This window comes from Tamandua tetradactyla, chromosome 2, assembly GCF_023851605.1.
Source record: "Tamandua tetradactyla isolate mTamTet1 chromosome 2, mTamTet1.pri, whole genome shotgun sequence".
Taxonomy (NCBI): domain Eukaryota; kingdom Metazoa; phylum Chordata; class Mammalia; order Pilosa; family Myrmecophagidae; genus Tamandua; species Tamandua tetradactyla.
The window spans coordinates 29,109,078-29,131,442 of NC_135328.1; the positions used below are offsets into that span (position 1 = coordinate 29,109,078).

The window sequence follows — 22,365 nt, forward strand, 5'->3', positions numbered from 1 at the left end:
AGCCATATTTCATTCCCAGGGGCTTCCTACTATTTTCCATTTCCTGCCTCCTAGTCCATGAAGGTCTATCAGCAGTAAATCATGGGCCAAATGAAGCCTGGCTGAGGATACTATGGGTCAGCTGATTCATCTTAGCAGCAACATATATCTCCTTTTTTTTTTTCTTGGCATGGGCAGGCTCTGGGAATTGAACCTGGGTCTCTGGCATGTGTGGCTGGTGAGAATTCTGCCAGTGAGCCACCATTGCACTGCCCTATCCCCTTTTATTGGTCTATTATTCCAGTAATAACTTCATATAGAGTAGGCTAATTTTGACCTCACTATACTTGGAGTTTAAGGCCATCCAATAAATTATATGCATGAGTAGAAGTTACTGACAATTGCCTACCCCCAAAAAGTTTGTTTTCAAAACTGCAGTGAAAACTTCTTTAGTTGACATGCTTTAGTGTATTCTAAAGTTAAATGAACCACTAGTTGGTGTCAAAAATAAAAATACAGGCATTAGCGATTTTTTTTTTAAGTTTTAAAACTCTGGTATTAAGTATCAGAGTTGGTAAAGACCAGACCTACCCTGGAAGATCATCAGAGACTGGAAGGTGTTAACAAAGAAAGAATACCTGTTATTGTTGCCAATTATGATAAAAGGAATATATATATTACAAGTGAATGATTTAAGTCTGAAGGTGAATGTGGAATATGAAGAATGAATGAAACCACTGAGCCCCTTTCAGCTTATGGATAACCACGCAAAAGTTTTTTGACATTCTGACAGCAGTGCAGACTGTATGGGATGAACCCGTGTGCATGAGCAAATCCATAATTTTCCACTTACCTTGGGAGGATTTTGAAATTAATCACCCTCAAGTGGTGTTTTAATATTACATTCCAAGTCATTAAAATTGTTGAAAAGTTGTTAAATAAACGAAAATTTTACCATATTCCCTTACCATTTTTACCTTGTGCGAAGTCAGTAATACCAGACACATTATAAACTTCAGGCAGAAAGACATAGTTGACCAGAGTGTCAGTGAAATCCTGGAGGGGAATTCAAATTAAGGTCACAATTTACTGCTCTATTCCTCTGAGAGAAATGAGCTTCCCTTAGCATGAAAAAAAGATCTGCAAGAATTTGAAAATTAATCTTACTAATGCCAAATAACAAATTACATGGGCCAGAGAGAAAAAAAAATATGTGCATTTAAACACATCCTGCATTAAGAAATAGGGTTTTCTCATTTAACTGCAAAATGGAGCCATCACATATAAGGCCTTTTAGATACTGGAGGGGAGTTGCTCCTGACCAGTAGCTTTTCAAAGCAACACTCACTCCTTAACTAACGGGTATTGTTTTGATGCAGTCCCAGAGAACAGAACTGTGCAGTCAGTGGCTTTGTTTATGGTGTTTATAATGCACATGACTAATCACAGCCATGTCAGAGGGCACTGTAGCCTTAAAGGGACCATCGAAAGGGATCCACTGTTTTTCACTATTTTATTTTGGAAGAATTTTCCAAAAAGTTTCTTGTCTCCAGAATAGTTGTATTAAATCTGGCAGAGAATCATATGTTCTTAAAGAGAAGATTTGTTGATGCAAAAGGACCTTTTTTCATTTGGGTATATACAGATTAACTAATTACATGCATGGCCTACAGTAGTTTGCTATAAATATTGTGGAATACTCTGGTATATATGTAATCTGATTCTGCTTTTAAAAATATTTGAGCAATGTCTTTTGGTGTTTTAAGTCCTAATTTACTTTTTGTTTGTTTGTTTTTGGGTGCATGGTCTGGGATTCAAACCCGGGTCTCGTGCAAGGCGAGCATTCTACTACTGAACCACCCATGTACTCCCTAATTTACTTTTTTTTTTCATAATTTACTTTTAAATTTTAAAATGAAACTAGCATATATTGAAAGTCCTCTAGAAACCCAGTAAATAAAATGGAATTTGGAAAATATGAAGGGTTAGGCTTTGGTAACCACAACAAAAGGAATGTTTGAAGGACTGTGTTGGGAGGGAAATCTCCATTCAAAAGAACTTGTCACTGATTCTCCTTTCAGGTACTTATAAATTAATTTCTCAGTGTTCACGTACATCAAAGATGTGCTGACTCAGGCTGGCTTTTGTTTCCTCTCTATTCCAGAAGCCCCCCCAGCTTTCCGAGGATGATATCCGGCTAAAAAGCGAGAGAGACACCTGTTGGGCCAACCTCCTGGAGCCTGCTACCTGCTCTCTTCCTCCAGATCACCAAAAAATGGAAATTGAGGTCTCTGTTGCAGACTGTAAAAGTGTTCCTGGAATCACCTCCACCCCACATTCCATGGACCACGCTTCCCCTTTCTATTCACCCTCCCACAATGGCCTCCTCACTGATCACCAGGAATCCCTAGATAATGATGTGGCCAGAGAGATCCGGTATCTAGACGAGGTGCTAGAGGCCAACTGCTGTGATTCTGCTGCCGACGGAGCTTACAACGGAACCTCTTCCCCAGAGCCTGGCGCAGCCATCCTGGTGGGCAGCCCAAGCCCCCCTGCCCACACCACCACCCAAGCAGAACCCACTGAGAGAGCAGCTGGCAGGCAGGCGCCTCCTCACATTGAGCTCAGTCAAAGCAACTCACTCACCATGGCAGAGGGTCAAAGGGTGAATGGCCTCTCTCCTGGCCAGCCCAGGGATATGCTGGGGGACAGCCTGCAGGCCCCCGTGAGCCCCACCTCCTCAACCAGCTCACGGTGTTCTTCCCGCGATGGGGAGTTCACACTCACCACGCTCAAGAAGGAGGCCAAGTTTGAGCTGCGTGCCTTCCATGAGGACAAGAAGCCCTCCAAGCTCTTTGAGGACGATGAGAGTGAGAGAGAACAATACTGTGTCAGAAAAGTGCGGCCATCAGAAGAGATGCTGGAGCTGGAAAAGGAAAGGAGGGAACTCATCCGGAGTCAGGCCGTGAAAAAGAATCCTGGCATTGCAGCTAAGTGGTGGAATCCCCCCCAGGAGAAAACCATCGAGGAACAGCTGGATGAGGAGCATCTGGAGTCGCACAAAAAGTACAAGGAGCGCAAAGAGAGAAGGGCACAGCAGGAGCAGTTGCTGCTGCAGCAGCAGATGCAGCAGCAGCAGTTGCAGCAGCAACAGTTGCAGTTGCAGCAGCAGCAGCAGCAGCAGCTGTCCCCACCACAGCTCTGCACAGCTTCCACACCCTTTCATGAGCGTTCAGGCATGGCTGACAACACAAAGGAGGACATAGTCACGGAGCAGATAGATTTTTCTGCTGCTCGCAAACAGTTCCAGCTGATGGAGAATTCCAGGCAAACAGGGGCCAAGGGTCAGAGTACACCCCGACTATTCTCTGTCAAGCCCTTCTATAGGCCTCTGGGGTCGATCAACTCAGACAAGTCACTGACCATCATGAGACCTGCTTCTGTCGGGGGAATTCCAGAAGACAGCACTGCCTCGACAGCCAAGGGGCAGAAAGCCTCCTGTGCCGTAGAGAACCAGACCACAGGAGGGCAGGTCAGCACAGCTTCTCAGGGAAAAGAAGGGCCCTACAGTGAGCCCTCTAAACGTGGTCCCTTATCTAAACTGTGGGCAGAGGATGGAGAGTTTACAAGTGCCCGGGCAGTTCTCACTGTGGTCAAGGATGAAGACCATGGGATTTTGGATCAGTTTTCAAGATCAGTCAATGTCTCTTTGACTCCAGAGGAGCTTGACTCTGGCCTGGATGAGTTGTCTGTGAGGTCTCAGGACACCACCGTCCTGGAGACCTTGTCCAATGATTTCAGCATGGACAACATCAGTGATAGTGGAGCTTCCAATGAGACAACCAATGCCCTCCAGGAAAACTCATTGGCTGATTTCTCTCTGCCCCAGACACCACAAACTGACAACATCTCAGAGGGCCGTGGAGAAGGGAGCTCCAAATCATTCAGTGATCATGGTTTCTATTCCCCTTCTTCCACACTGGGAGATTCTCCATCACTTGATGATCCCTTGGAATATCAGGCTGGTCTCCTGGTGCAGAATGCCATACAACAAGCCATAGCCGAGCAAGTGGATAAAGCTGCGTCCAAAACCAGCAAGGATAGAGCAGGACAGCAGGGACCTCAAGCAACTCTAGAGGAAGCTGCAGCTGAGGCTCCCAGCTCAGAGAAGGCTCAAAGCATGTTTGAGCCCCCTCAGGTGTCTTCTCCTGTTCCAGAGAAAAGGGAAGTGTTACCAAAGATACTGCCTGCTGATGACAGAGCACTCAGGGAAAGGGGGCCCTCCCAGTCTCTGCCTGCAGTGCAGCCCAGTGGCCCAGTGAACATGGAGGAGACCAAGCCCGAAGGGAGCTATTTCAGCAAGTACTCGGAAGCTGCTGAGTTAAGAAGCACAGCCTCTCTCCTAGCCACTCAAGAATCAGATGTGATGGTTGGGCCCTTCAAGCTGAGGTCAAGGAAGCAGCGGACTTTGTCCATGATCGAAGAAGAAATCCGAGCAGCCCAGGAGAGAGAAGAGGAGCTGAAGAGGCAGAGACAAGTTCTGCAGAGTACACAGAGTCCTAGGGCCAAGAATGCCCTATCGCTGCCCTCTAGAACAACATGCTACAAAACAGCCCCAGGTAAGAAATGTGCCCCAGACCAGGGACAGATGCTGCACAAATCCCGCCCCATTGAGTGCAGCTGATGGGTTTTTATGTGCATCATCCTTGTGTATGGCTGGAATAAGTGTAAGGGAGGGGGACACTGGATGAGTATTTCAGCCTTTGGGGACAGGCACCAGGAGTGTCAGAGTGTCCTTTGGAAGAGTCCTGAACTTGGATGGTGTTTGTTGTCTCACAGCTCCTTTTTTTGTGGTGCTCTTTCGTTTTGGTTTATTGCAGATAATTGTTCTCTTGTATTTGAAGGGGCTGCCTCTTGGCTGAGGGAGGGGCTGGGGGTGGCACAGAATCTGTGAGAGAGGGCACAGGTGTGGGCTCCTCTCGGCCATCATCTTAACCCACTGGTCTTGAGTTAAATCAAACTCATCTGATTTGGGGTGTCCTCTGTTAATCCTTTGAACGCTGGATCCTTGCTGAGTCAGGACTCAGAGTTACAGGTTGGCCCACAGAAGATGTTCTCGTTTGTCTTGGGTGTGATTGGATTTATATTCCTTGAAGTCACTACAAAGCAGCTTCATTGGAACCAGGGCTGGTTTCATCCATTCTTGTCATACTGACCTGTTTGGAGAAACTGAGTTAATATAGGCAAAGGCAGGTCTTTAATCCCCTCACATTGCCTGTTCAGTCCCTCTCTAAAATACCTGTATAGATGGTTGATGTTAATTATAGTGGTAATTATTCCTCCTACCGTAATGGGTAACAGTGTGGCGAGTAGGGTTTTTATTTCCTGTCTTGCTATGGTGACCACCCAGGTGCACACAAGCTACAGTAGAGAAGTGCTACCCAGTCCTCTGAGCTGGTCCATGGACTTTCTCTCACCTCTCCCTACCGAGAGTACAGACATTGAGAGGAGCATTTGAAAACTCCTGTAGCAATTTGATATTGACCTGAAATCCAAATGTGGAATTTTGTATTTTGAAAAGTATTGGTCCGCAACGGACTAGGGGGTGAGGAGTGGGGTGGGGCTGTTCCTGATTTAGGGTATGCTGCCATGAAGGATAATTGTCGACGTTTTCCTGGGCCATCTGGATCCTACTCCTGTCTTGACACTTGACTCTCATCAAGTCCACAATGATAATTCCTTTTATTAATAAGGTATTTTGAAACAGCGTCAAACCTAAAGAAAAGTTCCAAGTACGGTACAAATAACTTTTTTTCTCCCCTGAACCGTTTGAGAGTAAATTGCCTAATGATGCCTCATCACCCTTGATTTTTGTAGAGTGTTTGATGTGTTCGTGTGCTTTGATTCAGTTTATGGATCTCTGGTAGGAATATTACAGAACTGGTACTGGATTCTTCTCCTTGCATCTAACCGGGTGGGACACAGTGTTAGTTTGTCCTATTACAGGGACAAACGTTAACTTTGATCACTTGATTGAGATAGTATCTGCCAGGCTTCTGCAGTATAAAGTTCCTTTTCCCTTTTGTAATTAATAAGTTTTTGTGGGGAGGTACTATGAAATAACGTAATCCTCATCTTACCAAACTTTAAATACATTTATTTATTGATGTCAGTATGGACTCATGGTTTCCGCTTACATTCAGTAGGTTGTAATCAATTGCTGTCATTACTGTCATATGCAACAGGTTCAGATATAGCCCATGAGAGCCCCTGTAAGCTAACTCTCATGTCCTTTTGACATGTTCCCATTATTCTTTAGTCTTTCCTTACTTTCTGGCACCGCAAGATGCCAGTCTCTTCTTAAACTTTCCCAACCCTGAAATCAGCCATTACTCCGGTGAGCACTAGCTCTTTTTAGTGGAAAAAGGTTTAGAAACCAACACCTGAGTGCTAAGTGTGTTTGTTGCTATTTGATTGTCATTCTCAACGGACAGAACTAAGGAATATACACACATATTTACATATCTATTTACCTGTCTATCTATCTGTGGACTGACTGATTGATCTATCTTAAAAACCATGAATATGCCCCTAATTCTAATTCTAGTCCAGCAGCACAGGGTCTGTTTTCATTTTCTTTTGTGCCATATGTGTAACTTCATTCTCTGACAGCAAGATATCTGGCTTCTATTATCTTCAATAGATTTATAATTTCATCAATGTGCTCCACCATATATAACTTATCTCCTATTGTCCTCACAAAACTTAGGCTCCAAGATCACTTACCAGGTGACCACTGCCACCCCCTCCACCAGAATCCTCTTTAGCCCACAGCCACACTGCAGTTCTCTGCTTTCCCTCCCACGCCCCTGCTCTGGCTCCAGCATACCTCTCTGGGCCTCCAGTGTAGACTCTCATTTTGCCCAGCCCTACCTAAAGGTTTTAGGGTCAGATTGTTCAGGAAGGAAAGAGAAAGGAGGGGGAAGAGGAAGATCACAAGCATGGTGGCTTTCTTGATAAGGTTTTTTTTCCGCATGGGCAGGCACCAGGAATCGAACCTGGGTCTCTGGCATGGCAGGCGAGAACTCTACCTGCTGAGCCACCGTGGCCCACCCTTGATAAGGTCTTTAATTCCTACAGGTCACAAGACAATTTCCAGCTGAGTATTGAAGGCAAATACAATTTTCATGGAGGGATTTTGCCTGCTAACAGTGACTGATTGGCTTTTTCCAAAGATCCTTATTTGCCAATATCACTTTACATTCTTTGTTGTGGGCTAGCTTGGCATAGAGATGCCACTTGGGCATGCTGTATGGTATCCTAGGAAAAGTTTTGGTACCACATGATTTCAGCCTGCTTAAAAACCTGTAGTCCCACTGATAAGGGGAAGGTCTGCAGGGATCTCAACTCCCTTTGCTCACAGTTAAAGCAGGTACCGGGTTCTCTAACCAGTTACAGCCAGCTTCACCACTTTACATTCTTTCATTATAGAACCTTCTTTCAAATGCTCATGCTCAGTGGAGTATATTTTTATTTCTCCACTCCACCCTCTTTATCGAACCTTTTACCATATTGCCCTCTCCCTTCTCCTACTTTATATCTCACAGTGAACAAGTGTCCAATCCATACACATCTTAACACTTTCTCTTGGTTTCCTAACTTGCCCTTGTCTGTCAGGTTTTCCTACCGAGGTTGAGGATGGCTTAAAACAAGTCAGGGTCCTAATGTTTCCCCCACAGCATCCCAGCTACCCAGTACCAATTTCTCCAGCCCTTCCTTTTATGCTAATGCTGATGTCCGCATCTTCCATCCCTACAGGATTGATTTCTGTCCCTTTAGTAAGATCCAAGCAAGTCTGCATATTGCTCCAATCTGGTTGTTATATTGTGCACAGTAATAATAATGACATATATATACCTCATTCCTTCATATTTATCTTTAGACATTAAAGTAGGTGGCAGGACTTCCCAAAATTACACTATGAATTGAAAGAAACAAGGCAAACTGTGATTTTCTTTTTATCTATTCCTGGAAACGTTCGGAGTATTGCTTCACCAGCCAGCCTTGGAATATGTGATCAGGAAGGAGGCTGACACATCACTCATCCAGCCAAACTGGACAGCTCATAGCCATGGTCCTGACTCCTGGCTCCAACTTTCGTTCTGTAAATGGAGATCTTGTTGAATTCTCACTGCATTACTCACCTTCCATGCCAGAAGAGGTGACTCAGCCAGCTTCTTGTGTAGCTCAGATCAATGATGTGATATTCCGTGATGACAATTTATAATTTTTAACTTTACCTCTAGTAGGAATCATGATGCTAAAGTCCTAAACCAAAAAAAAAAAAAAAAAAAAGCCAAAAGTGTAATAAAGAAGGAGAATTCTATTAATTCTTCCCATTGACAAGTTATCTAGACATAAGCCCCATCCTCTCCCCCCCTCAGGTGTTAAAAAGTTTTTTGCTTTTGCTTTTAGTTTCCTTGGAGGATGAAGGGGTTCCATTTTTAAAAATATATTGTCCTTTCAAAAGACCAATTTTAGGGGAAAAAAATCTACACATTTTATCTCATTGGTTCTTATTTGATTTTTAAAGGGAAGAGATTCACTTAAATAATTAACAAAGGCCTACACTGTTTCAAGATTTGTGACATTTGTTCAGACAAAAGTGGCCAAGGTAGATACTGTCCCTGTACTCAGATACTTATAGTCTGATGAGAAAAACAGCATCAAACGAGTGTAGCAATTGAGGGAAGAGAAGCATGGAGCCCTGCAGGAGCACATAACAGGAAAATACTTTCCTGAGGAATTACCATCTAAGCTAAAAACTGACAAGGAGGGAAAATTGGGCTAAAGGGAGAGGGTGAGATTGCCGTCAGAAGGAACAGAACCTACGGAGGCCCAAAAGAAAGAGAGAACTTGGCACAGTTGAGGCAGTCAAATAAGGCCAGGGTGAGTTAAACAAGAGATTTAAAAAAAAAAGAAAAAAGGTTTGGAACCAGACAACAAAGAGCTTCATAAATCATGTTAAGGGTTTTGGACTTTCTTCTGTGGTCCGTGGGAAGCCAGTGAAAGTTTTCAAAGGGGAAAAAAATATCTCAGCTGCCCTGATCAGTGAATTAAAAGGACTAAGAGCCTTCCTGCTTTGAGTCCGTTCCACAGGCTCTTCCTTTGAGCTCCTTCCTGCTGGCTTCCCATGTACAATCAGTCCTGCAGGAGTGCCACCATCTTGACATTATGTCATGTGCTGTCAGAAGCCATACTCCAAGAATATGCACACCTGTGCCTTCTGATTTGGAGAGGGTAACCCATATGCTACTGTAAATTGCCCTTGAGGAGATGGGGTATTTGGTGGGGAGACCCTAACAGTTTATTGAAGTTACAACTTAAGACCTTTTCAAATGTCTTTTCATAGTGGGAGTATCAACAGACAATTCTGAACTCACTTTAGTGCCTCTGCCTGTTGCTAGGTATCCTGGCTTCACTTCCAAGTTCTAGGCATGCCAGAGAAACCCAACAAGTTAGTTTGCTGTTATTTTGAAATAGTTTCAGTTTTCATGCCAGCTGTTGAAGTGCTCTTATCAAGTCACGGGGATGGAACATTCTGGAGGGTGATAGAGGAGAACTTATGAATACAGAGTTCCTTAACTTGGAATATCTGTTCATGTCTTACAATATATAGAAAGTTGTGTATTATGGCAGTTATACTTCCTATGAATTTGAAATGTCCAGAAAGTGTCAACTTCTGTGGCCAGTTTGGATTAAGATGCCACATGACATGATCATTACTTTGTAATAAAAAGTTATTTATTGGGTCTTTTTGTCTTTCCCCCTACATTACCTCCAAATGTCACAAAGAAAAGTCCTAGACAGAAAAAATTATTTGTGAGCAAGCACACGATATTCAAGCAGAGCTTGGTAGCTTGTTTCTTCTGTGCTGATTTTGAGCTGGATGAGGCTGAGTCTAACTCTTGAGATACCCTCCTTGCTTCACAGTGCAAGACCCCGTGTCAGCAACTGGTGGGAAGATTCCAGCACAGGCCAGGGCATGCGAGGACTTTCGTTCAGGAGTAGGCAGTACCTCCCTTTCCTGCAAGGCAGGGACTGATTGTGTCACTTACAAGGGCTTTGTGAAGGTTAATGTGGAAACTTAATGTTAACTAATTAATTAGATCAGTAAATGTTAATTAATCTGAAACTTAATATGGATCAGCCTACAGATAGTTATTGCCCACTACCATAATTCCTGAATATTCTATGGTGACACAGGCCTAATTATAGTACCTGTGATCTACAAAAGCCTGACTGTGTACTGTACTGATTATTTCACACATATTTTCTCACTTCTCATTTTCTCATTTATTCCTCCCAACAGTCTTCTATAATGCAAATTATCCAAACCCTTGAGGCCAGATGTATCTCTGGATTCAGAATTTTTCCAATTTTAGAAAAGTAATAAAGTTCACACACTATTATTTGGAAAAGTAATGCAAGACACAGACTGTTGTTTAACATACCCAGCAGGGACTAGAGCATCACGTTGCAATCAAACTGAATTTCTGCTGTAAAACTTGGAAGAATTAGTTACATTAAGTGACATATTAAAAAAGAAAATGACTTGTAGCTCACGTCAGTTCAGATCACATTTTGCTCCCAAACAAATTAAGAAAAAACGTCGTTTTCAGAGTTTTTTTGAGTTTTGAATTATGCATAAAGTACTGTGGACTTGTATTACTGTCCTCTTTTCAAAGAATTAACCCTAGATCCTAAACAGGTTAAGTAACCTTCCTTGGCCACTCAGCTAGGATGTGGCAAAGTCAAATTGCAAACCCAGGTCATTTGACTCCAATATGTATATATGTATATATATTTTAATGTTTTTATTGACAGATCTCCCCATACCGTATAGTCCATACATGGTATACAATCAATGGCTCACAATATCATCACATAACTCCAATATTTTTTCCACCACTCTGTCCTCTCTCCCCTGCTCTTCTGCTAAATTTGACCCTCTGTCCTGGAGGTTTACAATGTGTAGTGACAGCTCCCCCTCCCGCCATCCAGTCTTGAGTAATTGAACTCAGTGTCCCTTTCCGGTCTTTTGATCTTAAGCCTGACCCCGGCATTTAGGGGGGGTCCTTTGCCCCTCCTTTTTGAACTACTGTGGTTCTGGAATCCTTTGCTAGCACTTGCCTGAGTTGGATGAATTTGATTCTCAGAGACTAAGAAATAGTGCTACCTTAGTGACCCCAGGATGGTTCCTTGTGTGTTCAGATCTAAACTTCAATGCTCTAGACTAAAGTAGGCAAAATTGCTGGTTCACTATGTGAGACCAAAGTCCAAAGATGAGCGTGTTTGGGGAGGAGATGACATAGTCCAGTCGGTTGTCTTGCCTGGTTGCTTTTGTGAAGAAGTTAAGTCCCGCACTGCCAAGCCTTTGGTCATGACTTCTAAGATGTAGGACTTTGTGGGGAAAACCAAATCATGTCTAGCTAGTTTAATTTCTTTCTGTGACCAGGATACAATTGTGCTGGGTCTTTTGATGTATTCAAAGTGGATCTTGATCTGCTCCCAGTATTGCCCATTCCCAGCTGAGTGCTCCCAGTGTTGCCCATTCCCAGTTGGGCACCACGTGGTGTCCTTGCTGGCTTGCCCTTTACTCCGGCCTGGCTTCTCCACACTACTAGTTAGGGGAGGTGTCTCCCGGAAATCCCAGTGGCCAATTAGGCTCAGTCACATGTAATGAATGCTGCATAGTCTTGAGCTGACAAAGAGATGAATCAAAGGACCTAATTCTTGCCAGGATTCCCATTCCATCCCTAGTAAGAAATGTGATCTTATTAAAGCCAGGCCTGGGAGCAGGATGTCCCCCTGTGACTGCTGGAGTTCAGGGTAGGATATGACTGTTTTCTCTTCTTAGCCATATTCCTTACTGTGTACGTCCCTAAGGAGATTGGCATTTCAGATCCATTTGATCCTTGTGAATAACCTGCTACTCAGGGGGTGGAGGAGTGGAATTCAGGGGGAGAGTACAGGACAGGCCAGTAAAGCACCAAATAATACATTTCTATTTCATATAGTGATATTTTCTCATGATCTCGCACGTAAAATTCAAAAGTTTCCCCAAATATGTACACATCTGACATCAAAAGTATTCCCAGACTATCTTGTTCTGATTCCCCATTTCTCAAATATAAATTCATACCTTAGGTAAAATACCTTGGGTCAAGGAAAGTGATATACCTAAATGTGACAGTTGATACTCTGGACTCATATCTAAAGTTCAAATCCTGACTGCACTGCTTGCTAGTTGTCGAACAACTTACTTCACCTCTGTAAAGCTCAGATTACCTTGCCAATAAAAAGGGAATAAAATAGTACCAACATTATAAATAAGTTTGGACCATGCCAGTGCTCCCAGAATAGCAACATTTATTTCTGTTGTTGTTGCAGTTACTGCTATGTTTTGGAAAAGTTTAGAAAGCATTAGCAGAATTACTTATGAGTTGCTCTATTACGGCTGCCTTGACCTTGAAATAAATGACAGAACAGCCATTATAAAATTGCTCTCTATTCCTAGTTGGAATTTTTTCAGTCACTTCCTTTGAATGAAAGTTTCTCTTCAAAACCTGAGTTCAGGGATAAGCTATCATAGCTGTGACTTCAAAAGCCAAAGTGACAAAATCTACTCATTACTGTATTGGGTGACAATAAAATTACAAGTATTATCTTAAAAATGCTTACTTGCAGGGCGGGCCGCGGTGGCTCAGCGGGCAAAGTGCTTGCCTGCTATGCCGGAGGACCTCGGTTCGATTCCCGGCCCGAGCCCATGTAACAAAAAACGGAAAAACAAAGTACAATAAAAAACAAGAAAATGTTAAAAAAAAAAAAAAAAAAAAAATGCTTACTTGCAGAGGGCAGTATTTACCCAGCTAAGCCCACCAGGTTGGTGTGAATGTGTTTGACCTAAAGATCTTGAAGGGGGAACTTCTATACATTATGATTTTCATTTGTACTGTTTTAGTTAACTTTTTTTTTCTTTCCATTTTGATCTTAAATTCTGCTTCTCCTGGAAAAGCAGAGCTATTTCCTGCTAGAGTTTTCATCATCTTCCACCTACTATCATAGGTGACCCAGTACCAGAAACTTATCAAACACCCTGAGTGTTGATTGATTAAGTATTAATATTTGGTAGTTTCTCAAACTCATTTCACCAAGCCAGGAGTATTGTGCTTCTCTGGGCTAGGTCTATAATCTAAAAATTTATATCATCGCATTCTCCCACCCCTTCAGAGGAGGAGGTCACAGCTGGACCCACATGGTCCCATGCGCTTGCTCTCTGACAAGCAGGATGTTCCATTTCACTGAGAGGAAATGAAATTGAAAATGGGAATCTGAGCTCATTTCTTTCTGGAGACTTGTGAGTCACTTTAGACATTTGTAACCTCTCCCCAGGGCTGTGTGAATAAAGGAGGTCATTGAAGGAGATCGAGCCAAAGCATGTACGCCGGTGGGTGTTTTGTTCAATTTGATTTGGTTTTTAAATAAGAGTGGGTGATGGCTTTTTCTTTTCTTTTGAGAAAAGTAGAAACAAAGGGTCTTTGATTAAACATCTCAGACACCATGTAAATGGAGTATAAAAATGACCAAAATCATAATGTTTGATCAAAATTATTTTTAAAATTTTTGAAATAGACAGTCTTTTCTTTTTAGAAGCCAGGCCTGTTCCTACAGAAGGAGGAGTTGAGCTCTCAGGAAAGGCTACAACTGTGTTCTGAGGATTGAAGCCTTTGCTTGGGTTCCTTTGGTGGAAGGAATTGCAGATATTTTCTCTGCCCCAGGGAACCCCACCTTGCATAAGGCGGTCTGGGAGCACAGAAAAGGATGGCTTTCTTCTCCTGGACCAGAAGATGGTGTAACTATTTGTATTAAGTCAGTAACACAAATTCGTGTTTCTCAGTCTTTTTCCCCACTCGTGGTGGGAGATGGCATTTACTAATGTGGAATGAAATCCTGTTGGCTCTCTCCTCCATCTGTTGCCAGATTTGGATCTAGGTTCTTGGCCATGCCATGAGAAAGAATTTATGGGCACAGCACAGCATAGAGTAAGCAGGTAGAAAATTTGCTAAGTACTCATGCGGAGAAGGAACATGCATCCACTGTTGGAAAGAAAGAGGTGAGGGGCGAGAGGTCTCAGCAACGTGGGGCAATCTTATAGATTTTGTTCCTTTTGTAATTTTTATTAACTGTTTTACTACCTCTTCTTTTCCCCCCTTTGTGGGTGCATGACCATAGATGACTCAGGTGGGGTCCTTTAGCCCGCAAGTGCTGTTTATTGCTGTGCTTCTCAGAGATATCATTCTCCTTGTGGCATGACTGCTTTTTTTGAATTTTCTATTTGCTAATCAGCCAGCCACAGCCCAAATTCTAACCCTGCCTCACATACACCTCACCATTCTACATCTTCCATGCCTGACCATCCCTGCGGTGGAAATGAACGAGCTTTTCTGAGAACAGAGTTTCAGCTCTTCCTGTCCCCCAGGGGTGTGCTGCCTGGTGAGATGGAAAGACTTGTGGATCTGCCTGTTCCGTGATGGTTAATGCCAACAGGTCTATCTACTTTTCTCCACATGAGCTAATGATATTTAAAAGAAAAAAAACTGCTTTTCTGATTTGATCTATATTTTAAAATTAATGTGTGCTTATGGCAGAAAAATTGAAAAATAAAAAATAAGAGATGAATGTAAAAGTTATCCACAGTCCTGCTCCCCAGGGATAACTTACCTTTTCGTTTTTTTCCTACACATATATGTATATGGAGGATATATTGGGTTTATACTTGCATTGGTTTCCTGTTAACAAATTACCACAAACTTAGTGGCTTAAAACAACACGAAGTTATTATCTTACAGTTCTGGAGGTCAGGAGTTCAAAATGTGTCCCAGAGGCCTAAAATCCAGGTGTAAGCATTTTGTATGTCTTCTGGAGGCTGTAGTAAGGGAGAGTCCATTCCTTGCCTTTCCAGCATCTAGAGGCCACTTGCGTTCCTTGGCTTTGCAGTCCCTTCCTCCATCCTCAGAACCCACAGTGCAGCATCTTCAAATCTGTCTCCCTCTCTCTGATACTTCCGCCTGCTCATTTAAAGACCCTTGTGATGATGTCGGGTCCACGTGGATAATCCAGAATAATCCTCCTATTTTATGACCTTTAACTTAATCACACATTACCTTGCCATGTAAGGTAACATATTCACATGTTTTGGAAATTAGAACTTGAACATTTTCAGGGTAGGGTGGGGGAATTATTCTGCCAACCACAATATTATTCATCTTATCCTGATTGAATTTTTTTATCATGTACCATTCACTTTTCATTCTCTCACATAGCTGTTAAGCGGTGAACCAGGATTTAAACCCAGGCAGTCTGACTCTAAAGCCTGCACTCTTAAACCCCTGTAATCTATCTGCTTTTGTAACCTGCTTTTCTTTTAATATATGTTGCATATTTGACCATGACATTAACTATTTCTCTAGTTTTTAGAGTCTAAAACATGATATGCATTGCTTAAATAATACTCATCTGGTTGAGCCATTAATAATTTCATCATTTTCCTATAGTTAGGCATCTCAGTACCACAGGTAATTATTTTTAGAATACAATGCTGAAAGTTCTTGTTTGTGAGCTTTTGCTCATATGTAATTATTAGCTGAACTTGTGACCAAAAGTTCCTTGGAATCAGGTTAATATGCGTTAGAGAACAGTATTCCCCAATAGATTTCATGAAACAGTATTCTCCGATTAAATAAATTTGGGAAGTACTTCATAGCCATGCCTGTGTTAGAGATATAAGCCCTAAAGGCTTAGAGAAGACCTCTATATTGAAATTTATTTTCTTTTTTCTTTAAAGTTTTCTTAACTCAGTGTTTTCCAAGCTTGTTTGACCAATGACTTTTTGGGGCAGCATTGATCACTATCTTACAAAGGACACAATTTGGGAACACAGCTTTGGAATCATCCCAGCCAAGAGCAGGTGCTCACACTCAAACATCTTCAAAAGCTTAAGGCTAAGATTACTCTAGATGGAATAGCTTGAGCAAAATCCTGTTAGTGAAATAAACTCAAAAAATGTTTCCTGTCCTCTACTCAGCATTCCTGCCTAACCTTGTTCTGTTGGTTACTCAGTTTTAGAGCCAAGATTGCACCTGATTCCTGCCCTGAGGTTTGGATCCTGTTTTCTGTTCATACTATTTCCCAGGGACCATGACTGGGGAGTGGGTGGGTGGGGGGAGCTCTTGAGCTGTTCTATAGAGTTGGAACAGTAAACTGGACTGCAGGATGTTAATCATTGAGAATGGTGGTCACTTTTAGCTATCCCCAGGTTCTTATTAATTCATGAGGTGAATAAATAGGAGAGCAAGTTTTGGTGCACACGTGGGGATGGAAAGGTGCTGAGCAAGGTGCACACAAAAGCAATGGAAAATGAACAACAAAATAACCTTTATTGCTTGGGAACTCTTAACAGAGTGTATTGCCCAGGCGAGGGAATTTCAGGAGGCCTTGCAGGGCTCTGCAATACAGCAGAAATTCCGAGCTGAGGCTAGGATGCAGATTTCTCAGGCCTTTGCATCACACACATGTAATAATCTCCAAGGACCAAACAGTGATAGCCTCTGAAGTGTCCACTACTGGGGAAAAAGCATTAGAAATTTTTTTAGTGATCTAATCAAGAGGATCCACAGATGTGGAGAGGGGACAGGGCTGCAAACTTGGGACCTCTGAGGAAGATACAAGGTACAGGAAAGGTCCCCTCCAGTTCGTTGGCAGTCTGTGTGATTTCCTAAGATAGTACAGAAAATTCTAGTGCATGGTTTGAACCATACTGAAGGGGAGGTTGGTGGTGATTACAGGACACAGCAGAGAATCTCAGCCAAGCTGACTTCTATACTTGACCAGATTGATGGCCCAGAAGTTCAGGGATGAGGCACAGTCTCCTTTCTCTGAGGACCTGTGACAGCCCCTCCTAAATGGACCTCCTGTTCTCTAAGAGACTGTCCTTAGGCCCCTTCTCTTTGTAAGCAGCTGCTCCAGACCTGCTAAGCCAACCTTCTTTCCTTTTACTTATGTGACCTCTAGTGGCTGTAACCAGCAAACCTTGCTCCAGGGATGGGTTTCATTTTGCTGGAATAAGAAGAAATAAGCAGGTAATGTCTTTAGCGTATTGACTGACCACTTCTCTTGACAATAGTGCTTCACTATAATTCCCATCACATGAGTTAGCTGCATTCAACACCGAGTTTGGGTTCCAGACCTAACTGTGGTTGCCAGCTAATATAACTAGGGTTGGCATTAGCATCAGAGCTTCTATGGTCTAATCCCTTTTTAGGTGTCAAGACCTCCACCCTGACTTTACCACAGAGTTGTTGTAAGGATCAAGTGACTTGAAGCCTAGAAAAGCTCACTGAGAATGGAATGCCATATAAATGTGCTCATAATTATTACAGAGCCATCAAGCCTGTGATTCTATAGATCGAGATTGTTTTATTTCCTGTGTTTTGGTGAAGGCATTTAAACTCACTCCTCAGATTCTGTACTGAGAATTCTGCCCCAATCCACAAGCATTTAATAGGTGGTTGCTGTGTCCATTCATAATATATTTATTGATTCATTCAACAAACTTGAACTCCTACCTCACACCAGGTACCATCGTAGGTGCTGGGGATCCAGCAGTGACCGAGACATTCAAGGTCCTGCCCTAACGGGATTGACCTTCAAATGGGTTAAGGGGATTCACAGATGGTTGGCATGGTCCCTATTCTCAAGTGACTTTACAGCCTGATTGAGAAGACGGAATCTTGAACAACCTGATATGATATGATTCAGTGTGTGAAAAATAATTTCACAGATGTATAAACAAAGTGCTTGTGTGTGGTTGGGTTTATGTTCCTTGAAGTCACTACAAAGCAAAAGTCACTACAAGGAAAGTGCTATCAGGCAGAAGTTCTACCATGGTGTATGTGAAAGGGAGAAGATAGAAGTGGTGAATATAGACTACACTTTGTAGAAATTTATCAGTAACTTATGGCAGATGATGGGGACACTTAAGGAGGTGAATTGGAAAATGATGATGATCAACCCGGAAATTTAGTGTCTATTTCTAGTCCTAGAAGAGTTGGAAAAATTTTATGCAGAATACTCATGAAGTTAATTCTTACTTTATGCTCAAATTATTCTTTGAGATTCCAAATAAATAAATAAATAGATTCATTGGATGCTTATCATGTGCCAGGTACTGTTCTAAATAGTAACTTCATAGCTATTAACTTGGTCCTTCTAACAACTATATGAGGTAGGTACATCTGTGATCATACCCATTTTACAGATGAGGAGGCTAAGATGCAAAAAACAGTAAGTAACTTGCCCAAGGTTATTTGGCTGCTACATAGTGAATTCAAACCCAAGCAGGCTGACTCCAGAGCTTACATGCTTACCACTGTGCGTGGTTTCTCAAGCTTTAATTAAAAAGTCAATCAGGATTTTGAGAGATACATACTGTGTATGTGGGGGTGAAATGACATGAGGTCTAGAATTGCTTCGCAATATTTCAACAACTGAAAAGGAAAGAAAGAAGGAAGGACTGATCAAGTATGGTAAAATCTAGATAAATGTTGAAGCTGATTGGTGGATACATAGAGATCATTATAGCATCCTGTAATCTCCATACTAAAAAACTGAATCCATTTCTGGTGAATTCTGGTAACTTTGAAATGTTTATTATTTTACTGTTAAAACCAAAAGATTTAAAAAGTTATCTGGATAATTCAGATCAAAACATAGTTTCACTAAATTATTAATGTAATCGTAGCTATGCAGATGAAGTGCCCTCTTCTTGTATATTAAAACCTCTTCTTACCAAATCCCCACATTTGATGGCCATATTTTTTTTTTAATAAATAAGGATTGATCTTCTTGCCAAATGCATGTGATAGAATAGCAAAATATTTGAACCAGATGGCTCTTCAAAGACAGCCTCTTCCAGAATTCTCATTTTACAGCTAGACATGTTGAATCTTGAAGAACTTAAGTGGTCTGTTCAAGATTAATGTGGGAACCGTAAATGATTGTCTGTAGTTAACCACATAGCTAGTTAATGGAAGAGCAGGAAGTAAAACCCACATTTCTTGACTTCTAGGCCTTCGCAGCTCCCATTGGAAGGAGCCTGTGTCCAGCAAAGGGCTACAGCAGCCCACATAGAAAATCCCATGCTTCGTTTGTAATTCCACCTACATCGGCGGTTGCCAAGGTAGAAGAAGTATGGAAGGGATCAAATGGCCTCTCCTAGTGGTTACCAAACTTTTGGACCTAAATGGGCCCAGTCATTTTGTGAGTTTTTTCCACATTCCTTTTCTGGCTGATCCCAGCTGTGTCACACACAAAGGACATAGGAAAAGTCATGACTGTTGTGCCCAAGATACTTAGAGGTTTGTTAGGGGCTCTGTTACAGTCGAACCTCCCCTCCCCCTTGATGGGCCAGAAGCCAGGTCCAGGCATTTCCCAAAGGGAGAAATACAGGTGGGCTTAGTAAAAATTTCTCAGTGCCTAGAGTCACCTTACCACCATTTAATTAACTAAAGACCTGGTTTCTTCACCTTGAGAATTCCTGGAGGGCATTTCAAGAACTTAAGTCTTACCATTCTCAGGGTCAGTACACACCTTTTCTGTAATACTGAAGCTATCTGTGTTGGCATTCATTCATTAGGGCCAAGAGTCTCAATCCCAAATGCTTTCATGTGTCACGACCTGCGAAGAAGCAGCCCAGATCTAATTAAAAGGTTTTAGAGCACTGCCATCCATCCAGAATGTCTGGGCAGGTCAGCTGACAATTGGCTGCCTCTGATAAAAAAGAAAGAGCCTGGCAATTAAACCAGGTAACCTGGGCCCATCACTGGCTCGCTCTGACTTCAGCAAGGCTTTTCCCTTTGCTGGGCCTCAGGTGTCTGTGTCTGTAAGAAGTGGGTCTCTAAGGCTCCAAGGCACTATCATGTCTGACAATCAAATTCTGTGTCCCAGGATTGAAGATGTATCTCAAGAACAACTGGTGCCAGTGCCTGCTTGGTCTACCTGACTAAATTTGCAAAGTATTTGATAGACTCCTTTAATTGACTTTTTAGACTTGTTTTCTCCAGGTCTTTGTTACATGAGTTTGTGACATTAGCCTTAAGTGCTCTGATCCCTGTAATAAAATAATTTGCAATAATTTGCACTTAACCATCATTCCTGTACCACTGTGTCAGAGGTTGTTGTCAGTTTTCTCTTCTTTCTGAAAGCAGTGATGAGCAGATGAGCTTAGAAAGGGTGTTCTCTTCGTGTTGTTTCAGGGAAAATAGAGAAAGTCAAACCTCCTCCATCCCCCACAACTGAAGGCCCCAGCTTGCAGCCTGACTTATCCCCCGAAGAGGCTGCCGGATCCCAGCGGCCCAAGAATCTGATGCAGACCCTCATGGAAGACTATGAGACACACAAATCTAAAAGGCGCGAGAGAATGGATGATAGTAGTGTAAGTGTTTCCTTTCCTCTTCACTTCTCCAAGAGTGAATGTGAGCATGCTGTGTGATACTCTGGTTCAGGTACAGATGTGTATGAAGGTGTTTGGCCAGTATCATGATTCCAGGATCGGTTTTGGAATGTGTGGGTTAGCATGCCTGGATTGGGGATTGGGTTTTTGCCTCATTTCTTAAAAATGTTGGTCGTGCCCAGACAGACCCTCTGGCTGCTAAGTATAGTTTTGTCCTCTTGGCAAGGCTAACGCATGAGATGGAGGTTCATAGAAAAACCGAGAGCAAGGTCAGCATGGGGAAGGAGGGTTTCAGGATGCTTCTTGCCTAGGATCAGGGAGGTGAATTCTCCCATCTCTTGGCCTGCCCTGTAGAGATTGTACTTCACTAGAACTGAAGTTGCTTTGTCGACGGACAGTTTCTGTAACAGTGCTCAGCAGACCAAGTGTGTTCTAGGCTATTACTATGCCCACGTGTACCATTTGGCAGGAAAGAGCCATTTTAAATGACAGATAAAAACCACACAGCCTCCGTTCTATCCCCCCATTCTCAAGAACTTTGCACGAGACATTTGCATTAACTTTGAAGGAAGCCATCTGTAGTTCCTTTTCTTCAGCAAGAGGCTTATAAACTACATAAGCAAGAGGCTTATTAACTGCATAAGCAAGAGGCTCATGAGCTGAAGGTGAACTTCTACAGCCAGAAGACTGGAGAGCAGCCTGGGAGCTTGGAGTCTCTTAGCTTTCATTGAGATAATCACCCCTTCCCCCCATTTATATTTGTTTGGGTCACAGGTAGCTTGGTTTGGATGAGACTGCTGTCCGATTTGTCCAGGACAGCTCTTGTTTATGCTGTTACCTTGGTTTCATTATTAATAGCATCCCCTCTCCCTCTTAAAATCCCAGATTGGATGATAAATTATCTAGTCACCTTAAAAACTTGAGAGCTACAGAGCCTACAGTAGGAATGCCTTGCTTTCTTACTGTATTTCTTATCTTGGCTGGCTAAATTAAAGGATTTTTTGAGTTGAGGTTGGAGACAGAACATTGCTTTCAAGGTATATGTTTGGTAGTACAGAAGGGAAGAAAGCAAACACAGATAGCAGCTGGACTACTTGCTTAGTGTCTCCCAGGCTTTCTCGTGTATTTACATCCAAACTGCCCTGAACACTGACTTAGTTTCTCTGCTAGGCTGGAGCTTCTCTGGACCGCACCCTGCATGGCACAGTGGGATTAGGCCTGGAGCTCCGGTGGGTGCCACAGACATTCGACACAGGGCTTCAACATGGAGGGGCCAACAGCTCCTTCCCTGAGCCTGTAGGACATTTTCTGCACATAAGTCACTTTAGTAACCTTTCTTTGGAGCTCCAGAGATTACCATGTGTCTGTCCATAGTAGCAAGTTCTTTGTGAATTGAATAAAAAATTCATGTTAGTCGTGCTCCCTAAGGAGACAGCAGACATAAAAACATAGTAGGCTCATCACTGGGGCATACCTCCAGTCATGAGTTAGAGGCAATGATATTGACGAGAGTGAAGGACAGAAGAAAGAGAAGGATGGAGAAGCCAAACAAGGTGGTTCTTTGAGGGCTCAGGGAATAACAGAAGATGGAAAATTAAATCACAACTACCTCATGAAACAAATACCCAGGAGCCAATATATCAGTGATATTAAGTCACCTATGGATGTGCTGGTCATTTTGTAGTTGGTGAAAGAGGTCAATGATAAATGGCCATAGCTGTCAACCCACCCATAGCACGTGCCTTTAGTAGCCACAGGCTTTTCCCACAGTGGCGGGCTTCCTTGTTCTGTAGGGGGTGGTCATCAGTTAAATT

The 22,365-nt window shown here is 42.6% G+C and overlaps 1 protein-coding gene across 2 annotated transcripts in view; it reads left to right on the top strand.

The window, feature by feature from the left end:
• PALM2AKAP2 (PALM2 and AKAP2 fusion) overlaps positions 1–22,365 on the top strand; it is a 544,302-nt gene that overhangs the window by 514,570 nt on the left and 7,367 nt on the right. Inside the window, exons 10-11 of one of the 2 annotated variants that reach the window (XM_077141578.1) lie at positions 2,144–4,598; positions 20,355–20,533. In XM_077141578.1, the coding sequence (XP_076997693.1) occupies positions 2,144–4,598; positions 20,355–20,533 (2,634 nt within the window). The remainder of the gene's footprint in view (positions 1–2,143; positions 4,599–20,354; positions 20,534–22,365) is intronic. The other variant, XM_077141583.1, reaches the window with a different exon arrangement.